A 26110-nucleotide genomic window follows, 5' to 3' on the forward strand; every position below is an offset into this window, starting at 1 on the left:
GTGCGTCCACACGAGGAAATGGTACAGAAATAGTAGAAAAATAAGTCAAGTTATGAACTCTAACTGCAGTTACATCGTTCATCATATGGGCTGGGGTGGTGCTCCTCTTCCTCCAGCAAGGTGGTAAACAGCCAGGCTCACTTCATGGGCGAGGGCGTCTGCGTTCTCCTGTGGAATGTTTAAAGACTTAGTTACAGGGGTGTCAGCATGGGAAGATAAGAGTAAGCATGGGCTATTAAGGGAGATGTTACTGGGCAAACGCTGTGTTCCTGCTATTGCTCTGTCATCCTGAGGTATCTTCTGCCACTGTGGTCATGGTGGCAGGAAGAAAGGGCAGGAAGAAGGGAGAAAAGCATAACCGCTGCTCTTGCTGTTGTCTTTAAGTTCACCTGTGGACTAATTCTTAACAGCAGCTAAAGTTTATTTTCTTTGGTTTGCTTCTTATGAACTCATGTGGATACCGGCTGCTTTGCTAAGTTTCTTCTCAGAAGGCTGATTTTCATTTCAAAATAATCTAGTGTCCAATCTGTCTTTATAAACACTTAACTTTAAAAGCAAAAGGTAAACATTGATAACATTAAACATCACTTCTATAAATAAAAGAAAATCCAAAGACACTTTTCGTAATCACTAAGGTTTTTCCAAATTTAGCACTTAAGTGTGATTAAATGACAAGTATGTAAATGTACTTCCTCCATCACCCAATGCTCATCAGAAGACTGTTTAACATAAACAAATCCCTTTCATATACAATTTGTTTAAACTCTGACCTGTGTATCTGCTTCAGCGTATATTCTAACTACATCTTCTGTTCCTGATGGACGGACAAATGCTCGTGACAATTTGTACTTCTTTACAAGTGCATCAATTTTCTCTTGTAGCCCGGAAGGTGTAACTGCACGCCTTTCTGCATCCGTTGTGTCAATGACTCGCCTGTCTGCAACCTGCAGCAGCAGAAATGGATAATTTATTTGTGTGCTAGAGCTTTATGATGAGAACAAAGGTCATAGGTAAGAGAGAACTCCAGGTTTGGATGTGTTGCACTGCCTGAAGAAGAGCTTAATTTAGGAGTTCCTTGCTTAACTCAAACGCTTTGGGATCCCTAGGATTCCTGCTTAGCTACTGCTGAGTACGTATTAACCCCATCCTGATAGGACTCAGCTGTTTGATTTAGAAAAAGGGTCAGTTATGAACATGCCTCTGACCTGACCTGAAGCTGCAGCTTCTTCCAGTAGATCAGAAAGCTTAAACCCTCTGGTTAATTTAGAGCCCGGAACTCCCTTACTGTGTCTAACAGAATGCTACCACATAGGAGACTGTTCTGATCAAGCTCTGTCTGAATACTGGAGAAGAACAAGGGCTTGAATATTCAAGATATACAAAGTGGTACAGCAAGGAGAAATTTCTGATTTGAAAGTTAAGAAAGAATTTCCAAGTTAAAATTTGAACAGTTCTGGTCAGGTTTTTCCATTTAACATATTTGCTATTATTTTATCATTTGTATAAGTCATATTTTCATTTTAGTTCAAGTGAAATTCTGATCCCTCCTCGGTGTTGTTTCATGGCTTATTTTGTCTCCTGCTGCCCTTCAGTGGGCTGTTTCAGCTTTAAAATAAAGCTTGTCTTTATAGACGCAGGCAAGAGGTCTCACAGCACGGCCGCAAGAGACTGCTGTACCCTGAGCCAGCACGGTGTGTAACTCACCTGAACTTTGAGCAGCCGATTGGGAAGGTCAGTGTAGAGGGCATCCCACTGTTGCACAGTCAGACCTTTCAAAGCCAGAATTGCTTCAATAACCAACATGTCTGAGATGGCATCCCCTACTGTCTGTAACAGGAAGGAGCAGTCAGCAGGGAAGAAATGAAGGTATGATTTGGTCAGTAAACTTCCAGCTGAAAAGAGTAAAAATGCAGCCAGGCTGACTTAGAATCATAAAATAGTTTGGGTTGGAAGGGACCTTAAAGACCGTACAGTTCCAACCCCACTGCCATGGGCAGGGACATCCCACTAGCTCAGGCTGCCCAAGGCCCCATACAACCCGGCCTTGAACACTTCCAGGGATGGGGCAGCCACAGCTTCCCTGGGCAACCTGTGCCAGTGCCTCACCACTCATAGTGAAGAAATTCCTCCTTATGTCCAGTCTAAATCTGCCCCTCTCCAACTTATACCCACTGCCCCTCATCCTATCCCTACAAGCCTTTGTGAACAGCCCCTCCCCACTTGCCCGGTTTGGGTAGCTGAGGGAGGTTGGTTGGTTGAGGTGGGGAGTGGGGTTTTGTTTTTCCTTCCTTACCACGCTGACCCTGCAGCAAGGAGAACATCACCATAGTTGTACAGCTCTGCCAAGGGCAAGCGCTAGTCTTCACCTCTCCTAAGGAGGGCTGGCTCCCCACCTTTGTTCTGAAGTTAGCCGGCCTGTGAAGTATGATTTGGCACTACCCCAGATGAATAACGTCTGTGCTAAGAGGGAGACCCAGGGCTGAGTGGGCATGGGCACTGGAACACCCCATCCCCCTCTACCACATAGTTCAGTGGCAAACAGATGAAAGACTACCTGCTGTTGAATCATGAATAAGTCACATCTTATCACTACGTCTCCATGCTATTCCATTCCTTCTTTAGGTCCTAAAGTCAGACTGCACCAAATAAAAACATTCTGCATCCATTCTTAAAGTATTAAACCTTCCCAAAGACTGTTCCTGCCCTTTTCTTCTTGGCCCCTCCTCTCATGGCACCCTACTTCCCAGTCCAGTGCCCCCCCCGCAGTATTGACACATGCTCACAAATGGGGTTAACCCCATGACTGTCAACACAGTGACTTGTTTCTCTCAGTTTTTACCTGATTAATCAGGTCAATCATGTTTTCAAGCACCTTTGCTGCTTCTCTTCTTTCATCATCTTTCTCCTCTTTTGCCAGTTGTCTTATCGTAGTTTCAGCAGCTTTACTAAACAATACCTAAAAAAACAATGAGAGCTTTAAAAATTGGCCCGCATCTAGGATTTGTGCAGGAAGGAGGAAAAAACTTTTACCATATAAGCCCAATAGCCATGGTTAATGTTTGCTACCATGAATTCCCATCCCCTCCAAAAATACAGAGGAGTTGGTGCCAATACTGTGATAAAGACAGAAGGGGAAAACAAGTCTGTTCTCAAACAAGTAGAGAAAAGTCTTATCATTGTAAACAGAGAGGGAAATAAGACCTCCTTCTCCAGCTAATCCAATTAAAATTTTGCACGTCTTGGCTGATCTTGTGTTTTTGCATGCTCATACTTACCGTACCATGTCCGTTTGCCTCAAAATAAACACCAACATCAAACTCCTGGGCCTTGTGATGCAAGTGTTTCACTCCTGTTTTGACACAGTGCACAGGTACCTGCAGCCCAAGGACAGGCAGAGAATGTAAACTCCTATATAGGCTCTCCTCTGTACAGGGGAACAGCAGGTGAAGTGACAGGAACTGAGCACCAACCCAGACAGACTGTTACAAACTAACCTGTATTTCACAACTACTGACTCCCCCACAGCTAAAATTATCCACTATTTCTGCAGACCTGATTAAAAAGAAGATTTAATTTATTCAAGTGGAAATACGGTTTGACTTTTTTTTAAATAATAAATAAACAAAACCCCAAACCAAGAAAAACCCTGTTAATTTTATGGTTTGAGGGAACATACCAGATTTCTATTCCAACCAATGCTCAATTCCCCTAGTGAACAGCATTTAGCTTGTTGCAAAAAATGAAACAAAGTATCAAGGAGCCTTACTACTCCCTTGGTTGCAAAGTCATAAAGTTCTCAACCTCTTCCACAAGTAAGGTGGGATTTTGTTCAGCTTTTGCCAAACTTTTTTTTTTTTAATTAGTAAAAGCTGACAAGAATGTATTCAGCTTTGCTCTCTCACGTCTCCTTTACCATCAAGATTTTTGTAGCTATTACAGGTTTGAGAGTCATTTATTTTCACCTAGTGTAAGTTCTCCTAGCAATCATACTACAGGAGCAGCTGTTATTCTAAAAGTAAACAAATTTACAGTAAACAACATTTGCAGAAAACTGACAGGGAAAAAAGAAAAAAGAAAAGGCAAATACTTTCAGTGTTTCCTCAAGGTAGCGTGTTGAACTCCCATTGGCATACGCTGTTTGTACCACTGCCATCTGTAAGGTCTGTCCTGTCTGAGCAAATCAAAAAACAAAGTTTTTTACTGCCAAATAGTCACACAGCCAGACAAGTAGGGTAAATGGATAGCATAATCAGAATTATTAAACAGATGTTCTCTTACAGACACTTAAAACTCCTGGGCATCAGAGGAAAGCATCAGCTCGCACAGAACTTCTGTATGTTTAAGACTACACAAATTCTGTTCAAGTCTTTCTATATCACAGGAGGGGTGGTTGTGGCTGGCTTGAAGCAGCTCTCCAAACTTAGTCTTTCCAAGTCCGTTTTACAGTTTCAGCACGCTCAGTGCACTGGCCAGACACACAAGCACTAAAGTCAAAGCTTTCAGCACAAAGCAAAAAAAGGCTGGTGGCAAACACAAGTTCTCCTCACTGGCCAGCTTCTCCAGCACAGTGTCGGCAATGAGCTGGTCTTTAAGCAAACAAAACCAGGATACTTCGTCTAAGTTTAGTATCACAAACACCATGTGTGAGAGGACTCCTGAAAAGAAAAGGTTTTTCTTCCACATAGAAAGAAGATGCTGTGTGGCAGACAGTGGGTTTGGAATAACATACAAATCCCTTGACTGCCACAACCAAGTTCTTATATAAATAGGATGCTCATAAAGCTTCACAGAAATGCTGAGGGAAGGACTGAATCCAAAATTAATGAAAAATTAATGAAGATATTGAAACAAAGAGAATGGGAAAATCAATACTTTATCCACTGAAACTGGAAAAGTTCTCTCCCACTAAGAAAAGGTTCCAAGTTAAAATATTAGTGCTTAGATTTTGATGTGGCATGTGGAAGTACACCCTCGTAAAAACAACAGTTTGGCCAGACAATGAGGTACAGGATCGACCTACTTTTTTTAAACTGGGTTCACTTTAGGTAGAGAGACTGCACACCCACAAAATAACAAAGCTTCCTTAGAGTATTTTACACTGTACAAATTAAGGTGTTGGAATTCATATGTTAGATTACCTTGGCAAGAAGTTCTTTAAGGAAAATACTAATTAAAGTTGCTATTTTATCTCCATCGATTAGGTGAAAATGGCCAGTTGCATCCTTATAGTAATACACAATTCTATCTGCATCGCCATCAAATGAGCAGCATCTCTCATTGGGCTTCATGTCTAACCCTAGTGCACACAGTTACAAATAGGAGTTAGAGAGAAAAAGACACAAAAATATTAACTTAGTCCCAGTGTGGATCTCAGGTGGAAATCAGCTCTGTACAGACACACACACAAACCCACTGCTTTGAAACAGACACTTCTTTTACAAAGAAACTTGCAACAGGCAAGCTGTATTGAATGGCAGATGAAAAGTACACATTAAGATCAAAAATGTAAATACCAATACAAAAAAATCAGGTTCTCTGACCATCTATTATGTTATGCCTTCTTCCCAGATGTTTGTGACAACTAATCTGAGAACTACTGTGTGTAGTCACATCTCCAACCTATGGAAACAAGTACAGAATGTCACTTATGGCACAAGGTTAAAAACCTTGCAGCAGACGAACGCCCACTCCTTTTCTCACACACTTAGTTACATACTGAATTGCGCACATCAGCCACAGACTGAGGCAAATCACCTTTCCTCACTGCATGGCAGGATCAGACAGTATTTTTGGAGAGACAACCTGACGGGGCACTGGCCCAGCCCTCCCTTACTGCTCCACTGAGTGGGACCACAGCACACGGCACACCCCTGGGTGTGGAGGCAAACCACACTTGGGCAGTGGACGACTCCAGAGCCATGTCACCTGCATCTCCTGGCAAGAGAAATGCTTTTCTTCAGGCCTGTTTAATTTGATTCTATTCCTGCTTGACAGATCTGCACCTCCCCTTTGCTTTCTTTCACGCAGGAGACACTTTCCAAACGCAAGACAAGCGAGCATCCCCGTGCCAGCAACACCATCACTGAAGCACAACTACGGCAGGAGGTGACACATGAATCCAAACACTGAAAAAACCTGCCCCATTTCAAAGCAACCATCACCAAGACTTCTCAGAGCTGTACAGAAAACATATAGATAGATCTGCTGGCTATAAAATAGCTCACATTCACTTTGCTAGATATTCAATTTATACAATAAAGTACATAACGCAAAACAAGTACCTGCCTCAAAAACTTTCTAGACTTAACACCAATAGAAAAATAGCTAGGAAGCAGTCACCATCTGACACAGCAAGGCCACACAAAACTCAACTGCTCTTTTATTAAGGTCTATCTTGTTTTTCTTTAAGTTGCTGACCACGTTAACCTCAGAATGCATTTCTCAGAAACTGCAACTGCCCATTCCCTAGGCTGATTTCCAAGTCCATCAAGAACCCAGCAGAGAGCTCCAAAGGACACGCTGCATCCTGTAACCTCTTTTTGGGGAAAAAAAAAAAAAAAAAAAGTTTAGTACACAAGCAGGCAGGAAAACTGGCCTACATTGCTTGCACCTTGGCCTTCAGAGCACAGGAAACTATACCCCAAAACTTCATAGAATCATAGAATCACCAGGTTGGAAAGGACCCATCAGATCATGGAGTCCAACCATTCCTAACACTCCCTAAACAATGCCCCTAAGCACTTTATCCACCCATCCCTCTGCGAGGGACCAATGACTCTTTCCGTGAAAAATTTTTTTCTGATATCCAGCCTGAACCTCCCCTGGCAGAACTTCAGACCATTCCCCCTTGTCCTGTCCTCTGTCACTTGGGAGAAGAGGCCAGCACCCTCCTCTCTACAACCTCCCTTCAGGTAGTTGTAGAGAGCAATAAGGTCTCCCCTCAGCCTCCTCTTCTCCAGGCTAAACAACCCCAGCTCTCTCAGCCGCTCCTCGTAAGATTTGCCCGTTTCTTCTGCATGTCTACAGAGAAACAGGATGATACATGATACATCCCACTGCCATTGAGGTACTAAAGCTACAGCATGAGGTAATGGCAAGTGCAACATTTAAGACTTTAAACAGGAAGCTGTAACCACTTAGGCCTCCAAATAAATCAGATCATTTACTTCAGCAAAAGATTAGGAAACCACGTTTCCTTTCCAGAGCACATCCCTGCCTTGAAACAACTAAAAAGTATCCTCTCAGTCCCAGTTAAAGGCAGGATCCAGATGTGACACACAAACACCAATCCCCGCAGGGACTGCCACTGTGATGCTCCCCTTTCTACATTTCTTCAGCACGCAAGCAGCACGGCAAGGGGGAAATGACATCGTACTTTGTGTCTGATTCTGGGCAGCAGTTGCAGCAGGGGTGCAGGTGTCAAACGGAGAACCTGGTCTAGCCTCAAATAACCTAATATCCCAACTAGCCGGCTCCTCCAGGTCAGGGATTTTCTTTTATGCACGTCAGGGGAAATTGGTTGATATCATTTCCTCACTGGTTTATGTCAATCTGTCAGTCTGCTGGCACCAACCTGTCAATTATCCCATCTCTTCCTCAGGAATCCAGAAAAATGTCAGCAACCCCAGCCCATAATATAAATGTTTCTTAATAACACAAAGAGAAATAAAGTAAATAGCAGTAAACCAGTCCTGACCGCTCTTTGGACTCCACCAGCTTTACATTCAGACCATATTGTCAAACATATTTCAGCCAACTGATAACACGCTATTCTTCTCCAAGCAATTTAGATTAATATAAACTAGGGCTGTGCAAACCCAGCCATACTGCTCTCTTTCCATTGTGCAAGCAGAACCACTCGTGCAGTCAGTAAGAAACAGGGAGCTCAGCTTAACCCAGGACGATACGCCATGGCTAGACCCTGCACTTTCAGATCTGGAGAGGAGGTAAAAGGATATAAAATTACCCACTACATACCCCTAGGTGGCTTCTGGTGAACTTTCACAAAATCTGCACCACATAAGTGATTGAGCTTCTCCTTGGTTCCATCATTATATAGGTGAACTACCACCTCTTTTGGAAAGTAGGGCTCCATTTCGGTTAGTTTCAGGGCTCCTATTCCATTGGCACAGTCAATCTTCAAGTGCCTCTGACTCTCTCCAGAGCTGGGAGACTTAGCACAAGGAAGAAGAGGCAAAGTGAACTCATACTCTAGTGAAACCAAACCTAGATGCATGGTGATTTCTAAACTTCAGACCCAAACAGGCTAATAAATAGCAGATATTAATTTTGCACATTTCCATGAAGAAGACAACATCTAGAATTCACCTGTTTTATCAGTTCTGTAAAAGCTTTGGATAATTTTTCATAGTAACCTTCCAGCGTTGCTTTCCCATACTGTCCTTGAGTGTTTTGACAGCAGACCAAGTAATGTAGCTGTGGCGTTGTCACCAGACCATAATCTAGCATAAAATAAAAGGGATACTATAGAGAAATAGAATACTAAATTAATTCCTCCTCAAAAATCATACAATATTTGCTATTCTACAATAAACAGTCAAATGCAGTGCATGAAATCCATATGACATTTTTCAAATTCTGTTATGAACAGATGAACCCCTCTCTGCCTGGCATTAAAGCCATACAACTCCCCTGAAAAAAGAACGCTACAAGCAAAAATGGAAACGGTGTCTGTGCTACTGCTTTACGTCTACATAACAGAGTCACATTTACATTAAAAACTTGAAATCAGACCAGAAATGTAAAAGGTTAACATACCGTGGTACTGACCACCTAGAACAGAGATACCATCTATTACTGACTGGGAAAGTTTCTCGCTGCTTGGCCTGGAAAACAAAACATACAACTGATAACCTTTGCAGAGGACATGTCTGTATGTATTTGGGAAAGAAGACAACTCCACAAGTTTCCTGCCAGTAGACTTAGATTCAATATGAAGAAATCCATACATCCATACCTTTTTCTATTGTAGGGGTCTCACAATAAAAAAGTTTGAAAGCTGCCACCCCATAGAATTGTAAAGACAAGTAAATTGCTGAACACATGTGAATGTCACATGGTACCCACAAAAAAGAACCCCAAACCCACAAGAAAGTTTCCCATTCAGAAACAGTGCTAAGAAGTTCTCATAACTATCGGGGAAGCTAATACAGGGACAGCATTGGAGAATTTTTATTTATTACTATAATCATAAATTACTTTAACAGGTGGCAGACTAGGCAGAAAAAAAGCATCATCTGGCTGCAGAGGGTAAATATCCAAAAGCACCCATCAACAAAACGCTGGCGCTTCCACAAAAGAAGGACCTATCTGCCGCGCGTTGTAATTACCTGGTGTCTCTACCAATAAAAACTGAAGCATCTTTATGCTGGTTCAGTGCTGCTTTTTGGCAGATCTCAGTTAGTGTTTTCTGTAATTCTTGCTCCTCTGCATTTACTAGCTGGGTGGCATATTCTTCCCAGGAAGGGTGCAGCATTTCACCAAGAGGATCAACCAGCTTTACACCATTATCTTCCTTAGAGGGAAACAGAACAAAAGATACCAAGTCTGAAAGTGGCAAACTTAATAAACAGCCAACATGTGGCTCTGTCACATTGCTTCTTTAAAAATGGAGCATTTCTGAGAAGCAATAGCTTTGCTCTTTATTTAAACTGCTAATAGGCCAAAAAAGTAACATAACTGGCATATTAAGTAACTTAATTTTTCCTCTTTATAACTTTGGTATGAAATTAGTTTGACATTAACTGACATAAGGGGAGGTTGTAATAACCTGGAATGCTCCACAGCAGCAGAAGTCTGAATGTCTACTTTGTAATTGCTGCATTTCTTTATTTTTTAAACTAGCAGATTTTGCCCAAGGTTCATCTCTTCTCAAGGGTACTCCTAGCTTGCCAACACTACAAATTTCCTACAATACAGCATTTCCACGTGATAGAAAATTACACTCCTATGTACGGGGAAAAGTAACTTCAAACATGACAGACATCACATTTACAGGAATCAGGAAAAACAGATGCTTTAGGCATGTCCAAGTGCCTTTAGGATCCGGTCTCTCAGTACCATCAGCTTTGATTACACCAGACTGATCACATCTATTCTCCTTTTAAAGAAATGGTTGTTCTTACTTCAGGATTATGAGATGCTGTAACCATGACACCAATAGTAGATACTGTGGCTTTGGACCTGAGAACTGCCAGCAAGCCCATGCGGAACATGACATGATCAAGCTGTTCGGCCTTGGTGCGAAAGCCAGCAGTGCCATACTGAAGAGTGACTCCAGCAGGTTTAGGATGTAACGCTGAGTATTTCTTAAGTGCTTCAGGATCCATTTCTAGAGAGGGAAGTAATGCAGATGCAAATGAGAGATGTCAACTCATTATAATCAGCTTCGCATTTAGCAGCGCGTAGCTGTTTTAAATGTCACCAACAAAACATTCATAAACTCATAGAATGGTTTGGGTTAGAAGGGATCCCAAAGACCAACCAGTCCCCAACCCCTGCCATGGGCAGGGACACGTCCTAACCCACCAGACCAGGCTGCCCAAGGCCCCATCCAACCTGACCTTGAACACCTCCAGGGATGGGGCAGCCACAACTTCCCTGGGCAACCTGTGCCAGTGCCTCACCACCCTCAGCGTGAAGAATTTCTTACTAATGTCTAATTGAAATCTTTCCAATTTAAAGTCATTCCCCCTTGTCCTATCACTTTGTAAGAAGTCCCTCCCCAGCTTTCCTGTAGCCCCTTCAGGTACTGGAAGGCTGCTAGAAGTTCTCCCCAGAGACTTCTCTTTCTCCAGGCTGAACAGGCCCAACTCTCTCAGCCTGTCCTCGTAGGCAAGGTGCTCCAGCCCTCTGATCATCTGGACCCATTCCAACAGCTCTGTATCCTTCTTCGCTGAGGATTCCAGAACTGGACACAATATTCCAGATGAGGTCTCACAAGAGAGGAACAGAGGGGCAGAATCCCTTCCCTCGCCCTGCTGGCCACGCTTCTTTTGATGCAGCCCAGGACACGGTTGGCCGTCTGGGCTGCGAGCGCACATTGCCGGCTCATGTTGAGCTTCTCATCCACCAGCACCCCCAAGTCCTTCTCTGCAGGGCTGCTCTCAATCACATCATCCCCCATCCTGTACTGAAAGCGGGGATTCCATCTGCATCCTTCAAATCCCTTGGTGAGACTGCGAAGGGAACCATCACCTCGAAGGAGTCTCTACACTCCCACTGCAGCACTAGACAAACAGAACTCGGAAAGATGCCACCAGATCACGAGGGGGTGATGGGATCTGGGCTGGGAGATCCCCACCGGCTGGATCCAGGGATGCCATCAAAGCGATTGCAAAGGGCTGGCCGTTCCCACCGCACCACCAGCCCCTCAGCGCACCGGCCACGACTCCGTGCGTAGACTCCGGAGGTCAAAAGCAGCCTGCCCTCCTTCCCTCCCTCCCTCCCTCCCTCCCCTGGCAGTCCCAGGGGAAGCCCCAGCAGCGCCACGTCGATGTTCTACACGGGTTGCGGCTCTGCCGGGCTTCCAGGCACCCGAGGCGCTGACAGCCGCCACACTGGGAAGGGGCAGCCGTACACACGCCACCACAAGACTCGGAACCCACTGGGCACCCGAGCCCGGTCGCGAGGGTCGGGAGCCGCGCCCAGCAGCCACTCACCCGCCACCGCCACGCTGTCCTTCCAGGCCGCCGCGGCCACGCCCCCACCCACGCCAACCAATGGCTGCGCGGCAGGCGGGAAGCCACACCCACGCATCAACTAAAAGTCTACCGGAGGCCACGCCCCAACCGCGGCCCCACCCAATGGCAGCACTGCAGGCTTAAACCCACGCCCACACCATATTTGAAGCGCTGCTCTGGGGCCACGCCTCCTCTCGCGCCAGCCAATCGCAGCGCGCCGGGCGGGAAGCCTCCCCTACGGGTTCGTTCACGAGCCTGGGCTGAGGCCTCGCCCCCAGGCTGCGCACACCCAATCGCAGCGCGGCGGGCGGAAGCCACGCCCACGAGCCACTTCAAGAGCCTGCGCTGCGGCCACTCCCCAATGCCATAGTGGGGGGCGGTAGGCGGAAGCCCCGCCCACTCCTCGCTTGCGCCTCGGGTCGCGCGGCGGCAGTCGGGGGGGGGGCAGGTGTCGCGGGGCGGGAGCAGCCGTATCGCCGTCCTTTCCGTCCCTCTCCCGACCCAGAGGCTGCCGGCCTGTGGCTGTGGGAGCGCGCCTGTGAGGGGCTGATTTGTGAACGTTTTGAGCCGGCAACGCGCGCTCGCAGCCCAGAGCCCGGCGTGTCCTCGGCCGCATCCGAACTGCGCGGCCAGAGGGGCCGGGGAGGGGATCCTGCCGCTCTGCTCCGCTCGCCTGAGACCCCACCCGTGTCCAGGTCTGGAATCCCCAACACAGGGATGATGTGGAGCTGTTGGGGCGGGTCCAAAGGAGGCTATAAGGATGACCAGCGGGCTGGAGCACGCCCTGTACGAGGACAGGCTGAGAGAGTTGAGGTTGTTCAGCCCGGAGAAGAAAAGGGTCCGAGGAGACCTTATAGCGACCTTCCAGTGCCTGAGGGGAGGGACTGTTTACAAAGGTGTGGAGTAATAGGACGAGGAGGAATGACCATAAGTTGGAGAGGGGAAGATTTAGACTTGACATAAGGAGGAATTTCTTCACCATGAGGGTGGTGAGACGCTAGCACAGGTTGCCCCAGGGGAGTTGTGGCTGCCCCATCCCTGGAGGTGTTCAAGGCCAGGTTGGATGGGGCCTTGGGCAGCCTGAGTTAATGGGAGGTGCCCCTGTCCATGGCAGGGGGGGTTGGAACTGGATCATCTTCAAGGTCCCTTCCAACCTAAATCATTGTATGATTCTATGAGTAAAAAAAAAAAATAGTGAGGTGCTAGGCCTCACTGTGTGTTAAACCCTGGGATTTGACTCCAGACCACTTGTTCCAGGTGTGTGTGGAAGGTGTTGCAATGGCTGTCACAGTGAAAGAATGCCTGGAGCTTCAGCTGCTGGAAGTGGAAATGCTCCTTTCGATGTTCCCCCAAAAAGGTGAAATAAATATGGATGAGAATGCTGTGCCGAGTGTGCAGCGCTACTTGAGAAACCCTGATGGACCTCTGCCCCCACAGCTTGAATATTCGATTGCTGTTGATGTAGGGGAGGAAAAGGTGAGAAATGCCACTTAGATGTGTTCATGTGTGTTGTTACCTTTGCTTCTCATGTAGACACTTAAAAACTCTGCAGTGGAAAAAGGGGGGAACTCCCCCTCCTAATTTCAAAAGTCGAGAGTAACAAAACAGACTTAATCACTCTCTACAACTACCTGAAAGGAGATTGTAGCGAGGTGGATGTTGGTCTCTTCTCCCAAGTAACAAGAGATAGGCTGAGAGGAAATGGCCTCTAGTTGCACGAGGGAAGGTTCAGATTAGGTATCAGGAAAATTTTCTTCACCAAAAGGGTTCTCGGGCACTGGCAGAGGCTGTCCAGGGAGGTGGTGGAGTCACTATCCCTGGAGGTATTTAAAAGGCAGGTAGATGGGATGCTCAGGGATGGGGTTTAGTAACGGAAAGGTACGGTTGGAGTCAGTGGTCTCAAAGGTCTTTTCCAATCATATGATTCTATGAAAAAACTCTTGAGTTTCATTATTTATTTGAACCTTACCTTGATTTGGGCAAGAAAAGCTAATAGAAGCACTCATAGGAATGAACACCCAACATCACCAGCACACATAGCATTCACCAGGCCTTAGCTAGAATTGTACTTACATGAGTCTTGTTAGTTTACTGGTTTACAAAGAATTGTGTGTTACAAAGGCAACACTGCCCTCATGGGAATATGCATGTTGGACTTCATTTTCGCAAAGCTATCCTAAACATTATTGACCTATATTTGATACAGACTAATGTGAAAATAGCCCCAAATGGCAGAATTCTACTGAGTCACGCAAACACTAAACCAAAACCAGCCTACTAACCTCAATAAAAAAATTGAAACTTACATTACAAGGAGTTGCAAGAGTTTATCCAATTGAAGAAAAGGTTATGTACAATGACTAATGTAAATACCATTTAGAACATAGCCATTAGTCGTGGTCTAAGTACAGGGTAATGCAATGACTGGAAACTGAAAACTGACAAACCCAGTATATTTTTTCCCAGTTTTTTTCCTAGTAATATGGGTAATTCAGCATTAAAACAATTTAGTGGGTAACAAAGTGGCCTCATGATTACTTGTAAGATTATGTACAGCCTTAGGTGTTTTTCTAAAATGCACCTTTCACCAGCCTTAGGAGAGAAGTTCTGTGAACTGCGTGGGGAGGGCTTCTGCAGGAAGAATTATTTCCATAGCAGATTTTCAAGGGACTTAGATAATGCGTCATTTCATGATTCATTTTTCTCTGCAGGACTAATAATTCAATTGTATGCTGTAGTGAAAGTACCGTAATAGTATGCAAGAGTCTCAAGCGCTGAGAACACATCAATCCTCTCCTGCTTTTGGACCAGAGGCAGAGTTCAGTTTCCAAAAAACTGAGGTGTTCCATGTTAAGACACTGTAGGAATAACTGAGTGGTTTGTGGGAGATTAGGCAAGATAATCTAGATTTCCCCAGCCTGAAATACACATAAATCTTTTTATCCCCTGTGACCCTGAGAATGCTTCCTCTGTTATGGTGGATACTTGATTAAATAATAATTGTGGCTCTATACACAATATATACAATTATAAACACCATTTTGTATAACTCTTGGCCTTGTTTTCCTGGGGTAGATCCAGCCGCTAGGCTGAGTTGATTGACAAGATGTGCAGTTTGTAAGGGACAAGGTTCTCTAAAGCCACTGGCCCTTGACTCTGACAGACTGGTAGCATATCACTGCAGCAACACTGAGCACGTGCTGAGAACACACAATAGAAATGTCCCTGAAAGGTAACTGTATACCTTCTTTCAAGCCACAGCATTATTTCTGTAAACAACAGAAGAAAACATGACATACATTGGGAAAGCGGAAGTAATTCCAGTCTTTAGGGTGTTGCAATCCTAATTACATTTCCTCTGAATCTTCCTTTGACAGGGAAGAAGAGTCTAGCATGGCTTACAGTAGCTGCAGAATTAATTTTCTGTTTGTGTGTTCTGTTTTTAAGGTAAAAGTAGAACTGCAGGTACTGCTGCCTCATATGTATCCTCATGTAGCTCCTCAGCTTTTTGCAAGATCAAATACTCTGCACCGACAGCAACAGTTGCAGCTCAACACTGGTCTCACTTCTTACGTCAGCTCTTTGGATTCAGGTGAACTGTGTATATATGAAGCTGTCCAATGGGTGAAAGAAAACAGCCTGCCTTACCTGGAAGAGGGTAAGATCTCTCCTGGAAGTGCTTCCAGAGAAGTCATGATTAAAGAGACATTGCATCGCATGTGGATTTACAGCCATCATATATACAGGCAGGAACTGAGGAAGAAGATTTTTGACTGTGCAAAGAAGTTAAATTTGACTGGCTTCTGCCTAACAGGGAAACCTGGTGTCATCTGTGTGGAGGGACTCAGAGAAAACTGTGAAGAATTCTGGCGTGTTATTAGATATCCCAACTGGAAGCATATTTCATGCAAGCATGTGGAGGATGTGGAAACGGAGGGAAGCATAGACAATCTTCGTCTCTTTAGTGCTTTTGAAGACCTGCAGTTTCAGGTACATGGTGATTATGGCCTGAGGAATGACTATCACATGGATCTTGGCCAGTTCCTAGAATTCCTGAAGCAACATCAAAGTGAACATATTTTTCAGATTTTATTTGGTGTCAAAGGCAAACTTTCAGACAAATAAGAATCTGTGTCCTAAGTTCTAATTTTTGGCAGCAAGACATGACATTAACATTGAAATATTGTGCCTTTTAGCTACTGTGAAAATTGAAACTTTTTAACCTACGAGAAGAATGGTTCAAGTAGTTAATCTTGGGTTCTATTCTCAGTTGCCACATATTTTTGAGAGGTGCTTACTTTTTTTTCTGAGACTCTAAAAACTGGCATTTGTCACTGTGAGCCATGCCTCAAAGTGCTTGCAAGGTGACAAATATCCCGCAGTGTATTATCCTGAATTACACCCCTCTGTCTCCTCTTCTGTACCGTGCTGTGTGTTACTAAGCTGTAATTAACTTGGTATTGCTGTTGGATACCAAAGGGGCTGCAGTCACAGACTAAAGTGGTTTCCTCTACAGAAGCACACACAGCCCAAGGCTTTCTTACTGCTACATCCATGACTCAATGCAAGCAATGTCTTTTACTGTTTCATGAAGTATCTGCTCTCACTTCATTCAACTAATCCATGAAATGCTGCAAAATCTTGTGTTCAACCACAGGAACAAGCTTTGCTTTTAAATAAAGGGCTGGGGGGAAGGAGAAAAAAGCCCATATCACTCATTCCCTTGTATGCTTTGGGTAGTGCTTATACACTTTGACTGCTAATACCATGATTTTTGCAGTCCTCTTCTAATCATGTCATTAGGACCTGATTGTGTTAATAGTAATTCAGCTGCTCAACTCATGGCATTTTATATTTACATTGTTAGACCAAACACCTTGGAAATGTGTAAGATGTGACAAAGTTTAGTGTTTCCTCTGTTACGTACATGACATAAGGAAATACATGTAAAATATAGGAAAATAAAAAAAAAATAGTAAATAAAAATACACATAACTTTACTAATCTTTTCTATGTCAAGTTAATAGAGATAATTTTTCAAGCAGCTTGTAACAGGAAATGTTATTAATGGCTTGTTAGGCAGCGCTTTCCTGCAGGGTAGTGTGCTGAGTGTGTATTTAGATAGTGAATTGCAAACTCTACCTTAAAGAAACATGAGTTTACCGCCATCCCTTTTGAAACTGAGCGCCATAATACCAAAATTGATACTGAGCAATAAAAGCAGTTACTTTTGAGCTGTGGACATTTGGCTGTTCTGATCTAAAAACCAGGCCAGCAGCTATATAAAGACTGTGTACATTCAGCTGAAGACTAAAGAAAGAACAGACTTTTCTTTGAAATGAAACACAAGGAAGTGTTTTACTACTTGTTTCATAATAGAAATAAATTGAAATACAGAGGCTGGCAGTGCTTCTGGTGGCTCAGAAAGATTATTAACATACATTCCTTAACTGTGGTAAGTATATTGTTTGTATGAGCGTAACTTTTCCCAAAAGCACAGTAAGACAAAAAATGTTTACAGGTTCCCATTATGCAATGAAAGAGGAAGTGCCTCGGGCCCTACAGTCTGCAGTGGTGACAGAGCCAAGGGGCTAGACAAATAAAATTCACTTTTGGTTTTGTAGAGATAATCTCTGTAGCATGATAGTAGAAAAAATGGTCAAGTACAGTTGTTTCCAGAACTGTCCAGACACTATTATACATTTTTCTTGGAGTGGTAATTCTGTAACAACTAATAATTCTTTGAGGTTTCTTTAGAATATTGATGTATGAGTGCAGATTCCACACAATCACCACTTAAGAACAATAAAACTATTTGCATTCAGTCCTGTTGGGAAGTTGCAACCTTTTCCTTCAAAATAGCAAAGCAAACTGGCTTAGCAATAGGCCTTCTCCATGAGATTTCGAACAAGGAAATGGGAAAGGCAACACTAGCATAGGTCGGAAAGTCTCTGCAGGAGACCAATCAAGCAGTTCAGAGTCAAGCAGTTCAAGCTCTCTAAAGCTCAGCACAAGCTTCATTCGGTATTTTTAAAGTAGCAAACCGCTGTTTGGTACCATGCAATTGTGTAGTCTCATAAGGAAAACCAAAGACTCATGGCTTTTATTTATGGTAAAGGTTCATTATGAATCCAGAATAATGCAGGTCCTGAGTAGCGTCCCTGGATTCTTCCCTTGCTGTTTGCAAAGCAAATCACTTTTTTTGCAGAAGAATAAGAGTCACTGCCAAGTACCACTTTGATAACTAGCCGCCAAGTGAGAAACGGTTAACAAAAGTAAGATCTCTTAAGATAAAATTGCTGTGTAGATGAATGTACTCAGCCCGCTGGATAATCAATGAAGTTGTAAAAACTATTTTAAAGGCCATACTGAAGAAACTGAGCTAACCAGATCATTCAAAGAGTACGAAGTGAGAGAAACAGTAAAATATCAAAGAATTAATAATATGCATTTGTTCCCCCCATAATGATACACTCTTTTTCCCATAATAATTAATCATTTGGCAGACCTCAACTGGGTAATCCGGAAGTTTGTTTCAAAGAATAATACTTTCTCACATATGATATGTGTTTAAAAATACATTGGCCTCAAATACTACATGAATTAATTAGTTTTAATACATAAAACCCCTGCTACTAGCCAGAAAACTGATGTTTGTAAGAAAAGACTTAGTAAAAAAGTAGCCTAGTTATAGAATTCTGATACTCTCTTTTTGTCAAGAACACTGAGTCCAAGCAATTACTTGAACTTCAGGCCAAACAATTAGAGTGTATCAAACTGGCAGTTATCTTGATGGGGGAATGAAATCTTTAATCATTCACAGGATTTCAGCTAACTGATATTGAAGTGTTTTAATTAGATGCATACAAAAGGTTCTGCAGATTCAGTTCTCATTAGAAAAATTTTCACGACTACACACAGGCTTTTCTTTGGAGGAATATATTCTAAATTTACTGTTCTTAAAAGTTTTCGGTTTTCAACAGCAGCTTGAGAATTTATGCAAATTACACTGTGACCTGTAATGGATTAAACAGTCATCATATGCATTTCTTAATTTTCCATGCTACCATAGGTCTGCCTAAGTTCTCACTGACATCTGAGACAAAACTCAACTCAAGGTGCAATCCCTCATTTCAGTAACAAAAAGATCTGTAAAACTACCGTGTAGGATCTCTCAATTAAAATAACGAATCCAAACAACCAAACTACACAAATAGGATTCTCAGAATAGTTTTTATTTTCTGACGTATAATTAATATGATTTCTTCATCTGAGTTTCTAACCACATATTACAATTTAGAAAAAGTTTTCTGCATCTTAAAAAAAATTAGCTTTTCTTAGGCTTCCTAGGCAGACGTCGTCAATATTTTAATGCTTTTTAACATCTTGCTAGTTTATTCATTCTTCATTAAATATTTACAGTTTCACTTTCATGGCTTCTTCAGGCCAGGTATAGGAGTCAGCCAGAAAGTTGTTATAGTCAGTACTGTAAACCTGAGAGCGGATGAAGGCTTCTAGGTCCTTGGGCTGGGGATAGGTGGAGGCAGTGTTATTCCTGTAGGCTTCTTCTGCAATCTAGAAAGATGCATTAAAATCCTAATTAGTGCTCATAAATTATTTGAGTACATCTAACAGGATTTAAAAGCAGGAATTAGTTCAAAATTAAGATAAGACTTCATTGTCTGTGGTGCAGACAGGCACCTATATTCACACTGGAGCCAGGCTAGTATACAGCAAATAAGACTAGGAACTGGATGTTTGCATGGAAGTGAATCTGACTCCATCTGCTTTTGAACAGGATCATGTCTCTGTTATTACAAATACAGTGCTCCTCCTTGTCCAGTAACATCTTAGCTTTTATTGTGTAGCAGTGGATAAAATATTCTACAACTCCCAAGCACTGAGGTACAATTTCTGCTTTGTCATCATCACCTCTACCATATTCTCCAAAGCCCTGTAAGAAAAGTGTGGTTTCTTCAAAGCCTTCATACTCCCTGCATTTTAGAGAAGTTTATTATTCACCATAGTTTGGTAGTACATATCTTAAAGGTAAAATCATGAGAAACCATTCCAGAGATGGTTAAGAGAAATACAAATATAATCTTGCCTTTTCCTCGCTCCAACCATACCTAAGTGAATCAATTATGCGTCACAAGTATAGCTGCAACAAAAATGAAGTTTAGAAGGGGCTGGAGCCACACAACACATCCAAGTAGCCTCTCATGTCTGAAGAACACCTGCTTGAGAAATGTGTATCTTTAGATTGGACCTTCCTACATGACAGTAGAAGTCTGACAGACTGGTTTTTTTTTTACAGCAGCCATCTATTTCAAACTCTATTTGGCAAACAGACAAACGCTCCTACTTTGAATAAAAGGAGGATGGTCTCCTTCCTGCTCTCCTTTGCTCTCTTTTTAAAAGATGAATAGCCTGTTGAGAAGCTGAGTATTTCTCCCCTGGAAAATGCAGCAGCCATCTCTAAACCTCTTGGGCTGTATGAGCCAGAACAGTTATTTGCAGGAATAAAGTTTCAACAGAGATCAGGAAGAAAGAATCACTTGGCAATATTTTCATCTTCTGTATTTTATGTAACAGGCACCAATATAGGAGGAATTCCTATGACTCTGTTTCTGCCAAACACACAGGCAGCTTGATTTTGCCTGAGGAGCCTCGGTAACATTTTGACCTCTACAGAACAGAGTTATTACTTGCCTAAAAAGAGGTGAAGTGTGAGAAGGATTTTTTTTAAATATACAGAATGAATGAAGCTAGGAGAACTGTTTCAAGCATCAGGGCTCCTTGTTAGTCTTTCAAAAGAATATGCAATAAGTGGAATTATTCACAGTAAAGTGACCAAGACAGAAAACAGTACTTGGAGCAAATAGGTTACAGAAGACCAGCAAGATAACTGCATAAAAGCTGCAAATAAACCACTAAAAATACGCAAACCACCAAGGGATTAACTGGGATTAGTACATTATTTGAAAGCTTCCTTTTCTCTCCAAGGCAGCCACATTTCTTGGGAAACTGAAGGTTTAGGTCAGTTACTAAAAATCCACTTGCATCAGCTCTGTATTTGGCAGCAAAAACTAACCAACTGAATAATGCCTGTGCCCAACCTCAGCCATAAACAAAGTTAGTAGTAGTTAGTACTACCCTGTAGGTAGTTATTTTGATAGACCAGAGTAAGGATGGGAACCAAAGGGAATAGAGCCTGGATACACGGCGATGTTTACTCTCCTGACAGGCAACTGACAATCATGAAGGGCCAAAAGCCTTCAGCTGTGGGGCTCGCATGAATGTAAGCCTGTAGACTTGCTCCTAACTGGTGGACAGTACAGTTTGGGCTCTACAGACATAAACACTTGCTCTAGTTCCACATCTTTCCATCTTCTATTTGGATTACATTTCATTTATGAACTTAAATTTAATTTTGAAACTGCTACTTGTCCAAGATTGACTGACATAAACCAACTTCATCTTGTGTGAAGGCACGTTAGTTGATCAAATCAAACGCTCAGTTACATAGAGAGTGTGGGAAGAAAAGAAGCCACAAAAGACTGAAACAACTTACCCTCACAGCAATTTTCAGTGACACGTGCTGAATAGTGACTAACGGAGGGTACAGACGACCTTCCTTTAAATTCTCCTCTGAGACTTGCTGAGCTATTACCTAGAAATAAAGCAGAGAACTTGAAATGTAGATGCAACTGTAGCTTTATTTAGGCAGCGATCTTGTCTTAAGCAAAGGAATGGTTCCGCTCTGGTAAATCATGCAGACGCTGCTTAGTCCACCTAGGCAGTGTTTATTCCAACCAGCCTTACCTTTAGGGGGACCTACGAAAGAGCTAGAAATTTAGGGAGTTACGGCTTTTTCTCACTCAGACAATAATACCTATTGAAGTCTTGAATAAGTTTATGACACATATAAACTAGCAAGTAGTGCACCATGAGATATAAATTCCAGCCATGAATTTCCATTGGGTCAAAGATTTCTAAAATTAAAGAAGCACCTGTTATTCTTCTGACAGTTTTCAAGCCATCCTGTGCAGAGAACAGAGCTGAGACCCTGACATGTAAAATGCTTTGAATAAAATTACTAGCGGCTGAGCAGGCTTGATGTCTGTGCAGATCACACATCTAGCGTGTATGAGACCATGAAAGTAAGGATGGTCAACCACAGAACAAAGTAAAACCAAAGTAAGATTATTCAGGGTCTTTAAAAACCCTGATGGTCACTGCAGTCAGATTTAGAAACAGAAGGTCTGATGCTAAATTCTGGCTTGCTAGACAGATAAATCCATATGGGTAGAAAAAGTCTGTCCCCTCCACTTGAAGGCTACAGCTGGTCTCTCACTTCGACTATACCAAATAACTGAAGAAATTATTTTGCTCTTTGGTTTTTTTTTTCTTTTTCACCAGATTGACCAGAGGAAACAAGGAACAATACAAAACTTCTGATGCACATCTAAGGAGCATCTCCCCAGTAGCTTGAACGTGTTTGCTTGGTCTTCCCAGCAAGACTGGAAATGTTTTGTAGTCATCTTCTGTGGGTGTTTCCAGAGCAAGCTCAAATATGTCGATGGAGTGAGAGCAGCCTTGGGAGAAGGACATTGTTATTATGCTTGACAGAACAAAACCGTGGGATGAGAAAGCAAGAATTCAGTACACACAACAAAGTGCATAGAGCACTGTGACATTGCTTAGATAAGTGTTTCAAAATATGGAACTGCTCGCTTTTGCCTTACCTGTTGATAGCAGTAAGAAAGTATCAAAACGTTATATTAAGTTAGCAGTAAATAGGCGTGTGATCTGTTAGTTGATTGGTTTAGTGCTAACAATTGCGATTGGACATAAGTTTTAGAGTTATTATATGATTTGCATCGAGACAAATATAAAAAGAGCAGGGTTGGGAATAAAGTTGTCTCACTCTGCATACCAGAATGAGTCCGTGCAATTTCAAGATGCAACAATCTCCAGAAACAAACTAATCAGGAAAGCATGGCAAGCTAGAGAAGTTTTTTTACTGTTTCCTCATTCCCCATATAAAAACCCTTCCATTACCATGAGGTTTGAGGACATTCTCCACAGACTGAGGAGAGACTTTGCCTGCACAGCCTGCTTATGGACTGACTTAATGAACTTCCTCTATTCCAGGGAACAGAATGTCTTCTGGGGAAGAAAGAACTTCCGGGGAGGGATGTAATTTGCACTTTGAACAGCTGGGAACATGTAACAGTCACAAGAATAGAAGTTCTTTGTACAGTGCAAGCTCATAATTCTTCAATCTGTTATGGTTTATAAGCGGTTTCCATTGATATTTAGTACATTAGGCTTGCTCTTGGGGTGTGTCCTTCCATTTAGTTTCATCCAAAAGGAAACCAGTTCCCTTCCCCTCCCAAGATCAAGCTGCACCACGGACCAAAGTGGAATACGTAGGGACACCGGGGAGATGTGCTCAAGACGACCATTCTGATGCAAAATAAGAGAGTAACGTAGAGGCAGCCCTAGTGATCCCATCAGGAGAAATGATACATTTTTGTGTGATTACAGCTTGGATAGCAAAAGGTTAGAGCGAAATCACTGACTGATAAAGGACTGTAGGGATACTACTGAGTGATGTGACTTGTAGAGGTGCTCTCTGTGGATGGAATGAAAACTCCAGTCTGGAAAGCACCTGGTGGAGCCCCAGGTATGAACCATTAAGAGGTTCTGAACACACCAGTCCAGGAAACACTGTGACATGAAAGTGAGAACTTGGCTCAAAGAGAAAGCAAGAAGTGCACTTCCGAGGGAACGTACTAAGAAGATAATTGAAACAGAGCACAAGTAATTCCCTACAGTTCCTGTCGTATGTGGGAAAGAGAAGCTTGCAAACAACTAGGACTGTGTCAGAAGAGATGCCTGGCTATCACCAGTTCTTCCTTTCTGGCAAAAGCATGTAAAAAGTTTGAATTAAAGAGCAAATGCTATAGTAGGCCCAGGTTCAAAGAGAAATAATGTTTTCTTCTGCAACCTACCCAGCATAGAATCATAGGTTGGAAGGGACCCACTGGGTCATCGAGTCCAACCATAAGCGTGTTGGTAGGTGTAGTAAATTTTTCCATCCTAAGTAGAGATGTTAATGAGCAACAAGACGTTATGTTCTTGTTATGTATAATGAGTAAAGGAAAATTATTTATTTACATTTTAATCTGATATTGAGAAATACAGCAGAGATTAAAAACCCACTAGGGGGAGCTGAGAAAACATAAAATCTGGTTTTCTTTCCATAATAACAACTAGATTATTTTAAAATTAAACACAGCCATTTGATAAAACAAGATGTGCATTTGAATGTGTAAAGAGAAGCTTCATTATGAGAGTTTTGCTTTTAACAGTTCAATGAGGCTCTGCAGGAAAGATGAAATTGGAAGAAATCAACAGCAAGTTGCTGTTAGTGTAATGCACCACTGGCAAAAAAAAGGTTGAGGAGTAGAGTACTTCTGGTTTGTGACAGAGTTGATACAATGCAAGCTACAAAACATTTGTGCAGTGCTCAAAGTGGGAGACGTATCCAGCTTAACCTATATAGGTGCCATGCTTTTCCTTCTGACATACTCCCATAACAGCATTAAAAACTATGCAAAAACACAGGAGCAAGCATTTTCAAAGAATAACGCCTTCTTCATGTGGTCTCTGAAAAAGCTCCTTGAGAATATCAGTTCAGTGGCAGGGTTAGAAACGATGAATCAATATTTGGAATTATTAAGAAAAAAAAAAAGGTGACAGAAAATGTAAGTGTGCCAGTGTATAAATCCATAATACAACACCACTTTGAATGGTGTGGATGTTTGTGCCACTTAGAATGGTGTATAAAGAATAACATCACGGGCATAAAGAACAACAAGGATGATCAAGAAGAAAAAGAGAAGACTGAAAGAGAATACAGAAGACAACTGAGGGTGAACATTTCTTACAGCATTATGGGGAGCTTAAATCATCAGACAGCAGGAAATCGTAAGAGGAGAGTTTCTTCTTCCAGAATTGTGACACTAATTGTCAAAAAGTGTCACGTATAAAAAGCCACTAGGCTCATTTATGAAAGAGAAATCTATACAGGGATAAAACTTCCAGCACCGAAAGGCCACGTAGTACAGGCTGTCAGGAGCTAAGAAATTAAGTGATTCTTCAGCAGAAGAATCACTCTGTCTTTTCCTTGTATTTATCCTCATTCCCTTAGCTTCTGCTACTGATTACTTTCATAGGAAGATACTGGGCTGTTTGGACCTCAGGTCTGACACAGCATGACTATTTTTATGTTCTAAATTTCAATTCCTTCAAGTTTTTAATAGAGAAATTAGCTAAGCCTTACTGTAGCCAATGAAAAGCAGCCAAGACAGGACAAATGTCATAAGGCAAGCAGGCACATCTTGGTTTTTGGAGGATGCATTCTCTATAATGAAAGGATTTACCAGGATTATTTCTGGAGTAGGATAATTGTATGTCACACATGCCAAGAATATTTCATTAGTTCAAAATTCTCTGTCCTTTTTGTTGTGTTTGGTAGGACTTAGAAGAATAGGTAACGTCCCTTGTCATCACAAAGCAATTGCCTGCACTTAAAAGTTATTACAGGTTACAGTACTTTAGATTTATCATCCAAAATCAAAGTTACGTTCTGTTTTACTTGGCAGGAAGAAAACAACACTGAAAGTAGAATTTGTTGCAGTTACAGTAAGCTATTTGTGACTTTCATCAGATTTAACTAGAGAGGTGGCAAAGTGAGAACACAGGAGGTGCCAGCATGCAGCCTGGGATGCTTATTTTTTACACTTTCTTTTTCCACATAAGCCACTTCTACAATCTGAGAAGGTCCATCTATTTAAAATGCACACGTTTGGTGCTTTAAATTGTACGGCATCTTGGGCGCTCTGATTTCAAATGGAGACATGAGCCACTATTCTAAACCTCTCGTGAAAGCATTTTGATTTTATCCTTTCATTAAAAAAAAAACACCAACAAGAAAACAAAATAAACAGCACTTTTTGCCTTTGCTTTGTACCAACTAAGGGTCTGCAAAGCCATCTCAGCCTTTGCACCCCTGACACCTCTTCTGGCAAAGACTCCTCTGCAATTTGTCGGTTGCCACCTTGCTCAGTAACGGGCTGTAGCTCACCCAAGCCCCAATCACTCACTGTCTCTCACACAAGTAGAGGGAGCAGATGTGGCCGCTTTTAGCTCTAGCCATAAAGCAAACAGCCATCCATTGATCTTGCCGCCAATAGAGACTTTTTATGCAAGAAAGAACCTGTATTTTTGCATGTCAGGCTTTTCTAGGGATTTCGCTAGAGGATGGTAACTATATAGCAAAACCTTTATCAAAAAAGAAGAGTCATCAGAGAACCTCTACCTCAAGGGAGAAATTA

At 42.4% G+C, this 26110-nt stretch overlaps 3 protein-coding genes across 4 annotated transcripts in view; 1 reads left to right on the forward strand and 2 right to left on the reverse strand.

Annotated features, from left to right (window-relative positions):
• Positions 1-33: 33 nt before the first annotated feature.
• On the reverse strand, positions 34-11760 carry PGM3 (phosphoglucomutase 3). The gene is made up of 13 exons (XM_054061388.1): positions 11682-11760; positions 10146-10351; positions 9351-9535; positions 8779-8846; positions 8329-8462; positions 7978-8173; positions 5139-5296; positions 4088-4171; positions 3276-3374; positions 2840-2956; positions 1705-1827; positions 771-944; positions 34-168 (listed from the first exon to the last, which is right to left on the reverse strand). Exons 2-13 carry the CDS (start codon positions 10347-10349, stop codon positions 82-84), a joined length of 1629 nt encoding a protein of 542 aa, XP_053917363.1. The 5' UTR covers positions 10350-10351; positions 11682-11760; the 3' UTR covers positions 34-81.
• A 360-nt stretch (positions 11761-12120) lies between these two features.
• On the forward strand, positions 12121-18785 carry RWDD2A (RWD domain containing 2A). The gene is made up of 3 exons (XM_054062912.1): positions 12121-12397; positions 12960-13178; positions 15150-18785. The coding sequence occupies exons 2-3, from the start codon at positions 12981-12983 to the stop codon at positions 15825-15827; spliced, it is 876 nt and encodes a 291-aa protein (XP_053918887.1). The 5' UTR covers positions 12121-12397; positions 12960-12980; the 3' UTR covers positions 15828-18785.
• Positions 18786-18921: 136 nt separating this feature from the next.
• Positions 18922-26110, reverse strand: part of ME1 (malic enzyme 1) — a 164199-nt gene continuing 157010 nt past the window's right edge. For both annotated transcript variants that reach the window (XM_054062910.1, XM_054062911.1), the window contains exons 13-14: positions 21277-21375; positions 18922-19277 (exon numbers count right to left, since the gene is read on the reverse strand). In XM_054062910.1, the coding sequence (XP_053918885.1) occupies positions 19119-19277; positions 21277-21375 (258 nt within the window). In that variant the 3' untranslated portion in view covers positions 18922-19118. The remainder of the gene's footprint in view (positions 19278-21276; positions 21376-26110) is intronic.

The sequence above is a fragment of the Cuculus canorus genome, chromosome 3 (assembly GCF_017976375.1).
Source record: "Cuculus canorus isolate bCucCan1 chromosome 3, bCucCan1.pri, whole genome shotgun sequence".
Taxonomy (NCBI): domain Eukaryota; kingdom Metazoa; phylum Chordata; class Aves; order Cuculiformes; family Cuculidae; genus Cuculus; species Cuculus canorus.